Raw genomic sequence first — 9,528 nt, 5'->3', positions numbered from 1 at the left:
CTAGCCTGAATTGTTCTTGGAAACAGACAGGCAGACAGTGGAAATATCAGTATTTCTGTAGATGGGTGGATATTGGCAATGGCATCTTCTCATACAGGAGTACTGAATGCTGCAACATTTCACTTGTCTTTGCAGGTGAGAGTACATAATGTGTGGACATGCGTGCTTCACAGGGATATGTGTGTGCTTCCTTCCCCCAAATGTTTGGCTGAGCTGAGAGAGGTCAGATGAATGATGGCAGGGCATCCTGACAGTTGTGTGTGTTGTTCTCACATCCACATTCCATGCTCCCTGGCCTGCACAAAGCTCAGCCTCTGTCCCAGCCCAGGTAGCTGCATATTTTAAATCACAGGGTGGCAGTCTTATAAGGGACAAATGATCTAAAGCTAGACAATGCAAAAGGCTATGGTAGCAGTGAACTTCTTCATGCAAGCAATAAGGAAGAGCACCCCCTTATTCCATATGGTTGCTCCACATTCTTAGGAGCACTTAGAAATTTGGAAATGCACATTTTAAAATAGTCAATGCAATGAGGACAAGGTGGAGGGAATGAGTGGTAGAATGAAACTGAGGTTTGCCATGAAGTAAAGATAGATAGGAATATGATTACTCCTGGGTGTCTCCAGGTAAAGGATCTCAGCACAAAGTGCCCAAGATGTTACAGAGCTACTGTTAAAGTCTTTGTTATCTGGCACTTGATTATCCAGCTTGCTCGGTTAACTGGCTTTGCCGGGAACTTGATGCCCTCAGGGGCCTTCTCCCCCACTCAGCCTGCCTCAGGCAGCTTCAGGTTGAGGGCTCCTGTGCAGCTGGACTGTTTTTCTGCCTGCTGTGTCCTATGGATCCATGGCTTGGAGGGAAAGGAAGAGTCCTGCCTAGTTTAGGCTGCTGCTAGGGTTGTTGCAGATTCCTCTGTATAGACAGAGGGGCATGGCAATAAGCTGCAGTATCCAGCACATTTGATTAATGGGGAAACCCCCATTCCCCATGAATGCCAGATTACAAAGCTTTCCCCATACTTAGCTAAATGACCAATGCTCCAACTCTGTCTAAGGCAATTTCTTATAATAGAGCTTCACTTATGATGAGTTCCAACATTGTAATTCAAACAATGGTCTCCCCATTCTCGTTTTTAATTTTGTTAAATAAATATTATTCCATGGACTGCATTGTTCAAAGTTTTGTCCTTTTCATGAATGTATGTTTACATTCTTGTTTGCAGCAGACTACTGTGGCAGTTAATGCTGATTTCTTTGACACAGAAGGATGGTTGGAAGTACAAGAGAGAATTTACCACCCATCCCATCCCATCCGGGGTGGCAACCAGGAAGAAGAAACTATAAAACAAACCAGAAAAGCGAACCAGGAAAATGGGGGGATGGGGGGGGGGAGGAATTCCTTGAACCATTTGCAGGAGTAATTCTGGTAATTTACAGTATCATCATAAGCAGAGTTATACTCTTCTAATTCTATTGAAGTCAATAGGCTAAAATGCTTAGGATCGCATTGTTAATTATCTCCAATTTGATGGAAAGTATACCATCCCTGTTAGCTAACCAAATAGGACTGATTTTTTTCCAATGAGTATTGATATTTGTTGGCTATACAGAAAAATCCCATGCAGGCAACATACTTAAATTTTTGGATGTTTCCAAAAAATAGTTTTGCTATATAATGAATAGATTACAGGTTATAAAATTCTTATGACCCATTATTAATATTGAATTATCTTTGAAAACTAGTAGAAAAGAATAATTGTAAAGTAATAATTGATCTGTTGAAAGCCGTTAACATGAAAATTGCTCTTAATAGGGCAATTTCCCTCACCTTCTTGATAATCATTCCAGAGGGGTAGCCCTGTTAGCCTCTTATAGCAAAATTACACAGCAATTGGGCAGCACCATCAAGACTAACAACATTTAATTCTGCATCAGCTTTTAGTGAGTCTTTAAAGTGCTACCTGATTCCTGTGTACTTTTTCTCACCTCCTATTTTTTATAGCTGTATTGAATATGGGACATCACTAGAATGCCAAATATTTCATATATTATATGAGTCTAGGTAGGATGAATTATGTGAAATACATTTTCTTGGTAATAGGTTGTGTTAATATTATGTCGAATGACAAATTTCTTGGTGACCTTGAGCCTTTTGCACTTTTTTCATTGCTCAGGTAAGTTTATATCTTCTTATTAAATGCTATAATAATGGCATAAGTCTTATACCTAACTCCATTCAAGATTTTTATTTTGCTTATTGTATCTTTATTAGATTTTTGTGTTTTAAATATTTGACATATTTTGTACAATTAATTTTTAAAAGACAGGCAAACCATTCAACTGTCCCAAGTAGTTGCCTGACCTCTTAAAATTATTCCTAGCCAAAAGTTTAGATTTTCTTTTTTTTTAAGTTTTGAAGCTGTAGAAAGTGTTGTCGTTCATATTACATTCCTTGCGAATAAGTATGAAATCCTTAAGGGAATTAACATGTCTACTTTGTTGTTATTGTTGTTTAAAGTGCATGGTCTAATTTTGCTAAATCAGTATTTGGCTTGTTATTGCTTTAATCTAAAAGTCCTGTCATTCCTAAATATGGATTTTTTTAAAACGGCTGTAGGTAAAATCTGGTTATGATATAATGTCTTTCATGGGCTTGCTCCAAAGGGCAAGTGAAGTTTCCATTTGCTTGGGCCCCACAACCAGCAAAAGGCTCATTGCCATGACTTTATCACCATTCTCACTTTACACAGAGCACCTAGGTATGTGAGAGGCCCTTGAGAGAATTTGCAGTTTGCATGCCTCATTTGTTTTAGGTTTGGGGCCCCACTGCGGATGCCTTGTTAAATGCCCCCTAAAATCTAGAGCCAGCACTGATACCCACACAGACATTTGGTTTTGGCTCTATAAGACACTTCCTAATCTAACGGCACTTTGGATTTCTAAACTGATTCCTAAAAATGTAAGTCAACTATCCTAATCCTTGTAATGATGATAGCAATGCTACAATTATTTTAAATCATATCTGCTGAAGAATTCCTGAAGATCTTAAAGACACACATGATTGTTGCCAACTGATGAAAAAGTGATGGGAAGAAAACATTTGGAAAGAAAACCTCTTATCAGAAGAAAAATCTTATGAAAGGAATGACAATATTGTGTTTGCAGTTCATAGAAGGATTGCTATAAATCTTATGTATTCTTTGGTTTGTTTTTCCAAAGGTATCAGTTGGTAAAATGGCAAGTGAAACAGTGCAGATTTAAAAAATAAATACATATTGATGCTGCAGACCATTGTGAGCAAAGTGAGTAATGTGCATCCCTCTATCAAATTATCGGTGCATCCTTCTATCAAATCAGTGTCATTCATGTCTCATGCGATATGTCCTTTTTGCTATGAGAACCTTCACAGGAATCTTCAGAAGCTCCAGGAAATCATAGAACTAAGATTTTTTCTCAGATACTTATGAAATCAAAAATCCAACTCAAGAATCTGGAAAAGCCTTTATGATACTGTCATAGGCAGGAGGTGGTGTTTGTGTTGAATGGCAGACACGAAGACTGTTATTGGACCAGTGAAATTCAGGACGACTTGGGCTGTTGGTGGTGCTTCCAGTAACAGTTGTAGTCGTACTGGTAGGAACCAGTGTAATCAGCTGGCTGTCAGTTTCTACAGGAAGTGGAGGGGACTGAAGGAAAGGATGAAATGTGGAGGCACGGAAGCTTGATTTTCTTGGAAAGGAGTTTGCCTGCTCTAAGGAAGCTTGCCTTTGGAAAGTAAGGCTGGCCAAACTGAGGTTGCTACGCCGTTCACAACTGCTGTTGCGATAAAATCCTGGTCTGCTAGCAGCACTTCCATGGGAACCTCTGGAACGCCGGCTAGAGGATGAGGTGCTCCACTGGGAAATAGGTGCACTAGCTCTGCGACTAGATAGGCAAGTCAACAAAGCCCAGATTGTGCCTCCGATTAAAAGTCCAACGATCACAGAAACTGTAAATGCTATTATTATTTGATCTAAAAATGAAAAAGAGCAGTGTGATTAGTTATTATGTACTTCATGATATCTTTACAAAAACACAAAGGATAAAAGTTTTACTACATATTTCAATGGAGATTATATTCCACAGTCATGCACTAAAGTAGAAATCTACATCTACAAATAGTTCTCAAAGCAATGTCTATCACAGTACAATTCTGCATATCTTTAATGATTCTCTTCCATAACATGTGCCATCCAATTGACCTTTCCTTAGTATTATGTTTGTACTTTCTTTACAGCAATGTGTATTTAACGTGCCCAAAGGGTATGGTGAATGGCTACTGTTTATAACTTACCTAGTTAAAAATTGGCAACTATGCCTTAGCATTAGGCCTAATGTCACCAAGCTTGAGTTACATATGTATGTACCATCAAATCGTAATCAATTTATGGTGACCCCAGCAAGGGGCCTTCAAGACAAGTGAGAAGCACAGGTGGTTTGCCAGTGCCTTCCACTGCAGCCTTCCTTGGTGGTGTCCCATCCACATACTGACCCTGCTTAGCTTGTGAGATCTGACAAAAAACCATGATGACTTCTCTCCCTTAGCATGAATTACCCATGTAATAATATGTGTTGAAATTCATCATATATTGTTGAACCATTTGTAGCCATCCTTACTTCTCTATTCCTCTGTTATTACTTATGTACTGGAAAAATTTTTTCATGAAATGAGAGGGATTTTCTTAAAGCTGAACCTGTTTCATTCTGACTACAGTAGTTACCATGGCTTCATTGACACGGTTCATTAGACATTACAGTATTACACTATTCTAGTCAATTGCAATTGGGTTTTCCTGTGTGGACAAGACAAGCTAGGAGACAAATACTTGTCAAAGTGCAATGATAGCACAATATCCTATGAAGTGTGGAGGCAGCCAAAGTTACATTATGGCCAATATAAAAAGGATACAGTAGTAAACATTCATGGGTTAAAATTCCTAGGAAGCTTTTAATGAATGGATAGATGGTGCTTTTCATTGGTGGGCTGCACCATGATTCAGGAGGATCCTCAGAGCAGCTGCAATGTGAAAGAGTTCTTCCAGTGACTATATGGCATTGGTGAATGACTTTTCTTGCACAGATCAACTTTGTAAAAATATAAATACTAATACACTGTGGGACACTAAACTGTTCTGCTGAGTAGACATTTGGAATGGGGAAATCAAAAGCTTCCTTTTTCCTAAAGTGACATTTGAAGCAAATTTGAGGAGGATGCTACCGTCCAAGTGAAACATCTAAAGGATTTCAAAGGAAGCCAAAGGAGTTTTGGTCAGAATTTGTTTTGGCAAAATTTCTCAGGGTGGAGAGCAAGACAGTGTGAGGGTGAGTTACACATCCTTAGACCAATGCAGCAATGACATAATAAGCTGGAAATGTACATGAATAGATAAATCAACTTACGTATCACAGCTTTTAACAAAAAAACCCCACTCCAAACAGCCACTGAAAAGAGATCAGGAAGGTTCCATAGACATTCTAAAATATTTAGGAGAATGCTGAACCCTTTTATATTATTTTCACAACATACATGCATATCACAATATTCAATACTGTTGCTAAAATAATGTTTACTTAATATCAGCTAGGATGCCAGCTTTTATTACCAATTTCAGTCAGCCCTTAACAGTAGCTAGATGTCCAGACATTAACAGGAGATAATGCTCATATCTCCAAGCCATGAAAATTTCACCGTTTCCAGCATTTCAAGGCTCAGAGCAGGCCAGGCAAGATGCTACATGCTACATTTATATCCTGATTTTCTTTCATCAAACAACCCTAAGTGTTGTGCATCTGATTCCCAGGAGGTCTCCAGTCCAGGTACTGACCAGACTCAGACCTGCTTATTTTCAGCTACATTGTGTGATTTTGTTATCCAGAGCCCAATAAAGGTATAGAAGAGGAACCTTGTGGAGGTATTTCCTGAAAATCAATTTTCTACATAAATATTTGGAGTAGGACACCAGTTTTAACGAAGGACACTTGTTGGCACCTTGCCAAAGCAAAGCAGGCCTAAATGTCAGTCAATATCTGAGTGAAAGGCGTCCTGGCAACCCTGTTTATGCTGCAAGATGGAAGAAAGGCAGAATAGGAATAGAACAAATAGATTATTTTCACACTGTAGTTCCAAGTGGTGATATACCCTTTCAATGTACTTTTCACGGAAGTACCTTTCACTGAAACTGTCTTGGATGGAATGATAATTTCTTAGAATTTCAATAGATTCTTAAGAGAGAAGATATGAAACCTTCAAGATTGTTTCAAAAGAGCCACTACAAAAACAGCACGATTAGGTATTCAGTACATCCATATATACCAAGAAGTGCTTTATGAGAAGTCCTTCTAGTATTAAAGTGTGATAGAGAAGTGTGTGTGGCTGTTTTCTTAAACAATAGGAGGATAACATGCAATATAGCATATAATAATCACACAGTACCAGAAGGCACTTGGACAGGAAAGAAAGCACAATAACATCATCAAGGGCTAATTATCTCTCCTAAGAAAATGGTGCCATATTTCAATGGGTTTTGATTTATGACCTATACTCCAAATCATAGTTAAATTAGGTGGATGTTCCAGTTTCCTGCCGTTGTTGGGCAGCCACCGCTTTACGCAGCCATTGCAAAGCTGGCAAGTAGAATGCCTGATGTGGAGCTAGTGGCTTCAGGTGTTTCTTTGTTAGAAGGAAATTCAACAGAAGCAGCAATTAACAAAGTATCAGGCAATAACATTTGCAAAATACATTAGAAATTTGATAAACAGAGTCTTTCCAAATCACCCCGCCTTATGCATGGCTTTGTGAGTGATGTAGACAGAGCATGGGGGAAATATGGCTAAGAAGACAAGCTGTGCATTGGGAGGGAAATTATATCATAATTTCCATTTCCTGACATATATGAATCATGGTCTCCAGCACGTTCATAACAATGCTGATTTCTGCCTCAGTATAAATTACTGTCAGTCCAGTATTATTTTATCAATGGTATAAGAATGAAGCTGTTTGCCAGTTCTACCGCCGTTCTTCCCATTCTGGTTTGAATTCTTACTACTACTTCTTGTACCATCAAAAAACCCAAAAAATCCTAAGCTTGAAATCCTACGTACGCTTATCAGAAAAGAAAACACTGGACATAATGGACATACCTCTTAAAAGTATGTACAGAATTGCCAGTTGTAAAATTCTAGCAAACTCTTAAGTCACCTCATGAATTTTGTTTATTTTATAAAATTTATATCCCACCTTTTTGTCCTTACAGGGGCCACCAAGTCAGCTAACAAATTAAAATATACTTAATAAAAACACATTTTAAAACCATTAAAATAAACCAAAAAGAACATCAACATATCACTAAAAGAATTAAAAATAAGACATAAAACAACAAGGGAAGGAGGGATCACTGAGGGAATGCCAAATGAAACCAAAAAAAAATTACCCACTGATGGAAGATGGCAATAGGAGAAGACAAACAAATCTCCCTGAGGGGATATTTCCAGAGTTTTGGTGCCATGACCAAGAAGCTGTACTCCCAGGTTGTCACCTGCCTAATCCCAGAAGGTGAAGGAACCCAAAGAAGGGCACCCAAAGATGACCTTGGTGGCTGGGTAAATTCATAAGGGAGTAGGCTGTCCTTCAGGTATGTTGGTCTCAAACCATATGTGGCTTTAAAGTCAACGCCAGCACTTTGAATTGTTCCCTGAAACAAATTGGGAACTAGCATAAATGGGCCAAGACTGGAGTGAGATGGTCTCTATGACTCGCTGCAGTCAACATCCTGGTAGCAGCATTCTGCAACAATTGAAGTTTCTAAACACCTCTCAAGGGCAGCCCCATGTTAAACACGTTGCAATAATCTAATGTAGATGTAACCTGAGCATGTACCTCAGTGGCCACATCTTTTTTGCCTGGTAAAGACTACAGCTGGGTAACCAGTAAAAGCTGGTAAAAGGCACTCCTGGCCATAGCTACCACCTGCTTATCCAGCATAGGCCTGGGTCCAAGAGCACCCCCAAACTACTGATCTGTTCCTTCAGGGGGAGTACAAGCCCCTCTAAAACAGGTGAAACCTTAAGTCCCATGTTAGACCTTCCACTTACCAGTAGCACTTCTTTCTCATTAGGATTCATTTTATTAGCCCCCATCCATTCTAAAACTATCTCCAGGTACCAATCCAGGGTTTCTACAGCCTCCCTCAGAAAGCAAGAGAGCTGATTGTCATCTGCATATTGGTGACAACCCAGTCCAAATCTCTGGATGACCTCATCTAGTGGTTTCATATATGTGTTAAATAGCATTGAAATTAAGAAGGAACATTGTAGTTACCCACAGGCCGAAGGCCAAGGAATTCAGCAGCTGTCCCTCAGCACAACCTTCTGAAATCTACTCTCCAGAAAGGACTAGAGCCACTGCAGAACAGTGCCCTTCCAATCCCTACCCAGAAAGGCAGTCCCAGAAGGATAATAGGTAACCCAACTGTATAACAGAGAGAGAATTCAGAAAGAATATAGTATAGAAATTTTTCCTCTTTTACTTATTTTTTAAAAAAGAACATTCTATAAATACTTACTCCAGAAATTAGGTGGCAATGAACCCTCATAGCTAGTGCCGTTGGTATCCATCACATTCAAAACCATAAAAGTTTTAAAACTGGGAATTCACAGCAGAGCACTTGGTTTCTGACTTGGTTAGAGATTGGACTTGGGGAAAAAATGCCCTTACATATTCCCTCACATTGGTTTGTTAACATGAAAGGAAATCAGCGTGTCACATTTCCTGCTTTTATACTCAAATTAGCAACTGTTTGCTTTATCTTGGCTTGCCACATGGTTCCTGAGTCAGGAGGAACAATTTCCTCCCCGTCATTTCCCTGGCTAGACAGTGAATTGACCAAGAACAATACTCCATCCCCTTGTGTTCTGCTTGTTGTTGGATCCAACTCATCACTAAGGGAAGGAGAAGGATTCCTTTCCCTTCCCCAGAGCATTTCTGTGCACGGAAGGCCTCACCCTGCATTCCTGAACAAGCAAAATCGCACATCTGACCTCCTACTAAGGACTGTTTTGAAACTCTGAGTAGTGTTGCACTCTTTATTTCATTTTGGTTTTCCTGTGGGGTTTGCTTTTAGGTTTGTTTCTAAGCCCACAACAAGATTAGCTCTCACAGTGCAGTGTTGATATGTATGCCTACCATAAATAAAGCCCACTATGTTCAGTGTGGCTTACTTCTAGGAAAATGAGCATAAGACTACAGCCTTAGTATTAGTTTTATGGTGCCATCATAAGTAGAGTTACACCTTTCTAAGCCCAGGGTGTAACTTTGCTTCAAGCTGGTATTGGCAATCATTCTTACATAGAACAAATCAGGAAAAAATAGGACAGAAACCAGAATGAGAATGGCAGGTAAATATTCTAACATAATAGCTTTACACAGAGCAGACCAGTTAACAGTCTCCACACTTGTTATGTGTCATCTGATGCAGTGCAGATGGTGACACCT

At 39.3% G+C, this 9,528-nt stretch overlaps 1 protein-coding gene across 1 annotated transcript; it reads right to left on the bottom strand.

The window, feature by feature from the left end:
• Positions 1 to 2,400: 2,400 nt before the first annotated feature.
• MYCT1 (MYC target 1) lies at positions 2,401 to 8,740 on the bottom strand. Its single transcript, XM_054999665.1, has 2 exons — positions 8,600 to 8,740; positions 2,401 to 4,011 (listed from the first exon to the last, which is right to left on the bottom strand). The coding sequence occupies exons 1-2, from the start codon at positions 8,664 to 8,666 to the stop codon at positions 3,482 to 3,484; spliced, it is 597 nt and encodes a 198-aa protein (XP_054855640.1). The 5' UTR covers positions 8,667 to 8,740; the 3' UTR covers positions 2,401 to 3,481.
• Between the last annotated feature and the right edge of the window lie 788 nt (positions 8,741 to 9,528).

Source organism: Eublepharis macularius, chromosome 1 (assembly GCF_028583425.1).
Source record: "Eublepharis macularius isolate TG4126 chromosome 1, MPM_Emac_v1.0, whole genome shotgun sequence".
Classification (NCBI taxonomy): Eukaryota; Metazoa; Chordata; class Lepidosauria; order Squamata; family Eublepharidae; genus Eublepharis; species Eublepharis macularius.
This window is presented reverse-complemented; position numbering and strand designations above follow the sequence as displayed.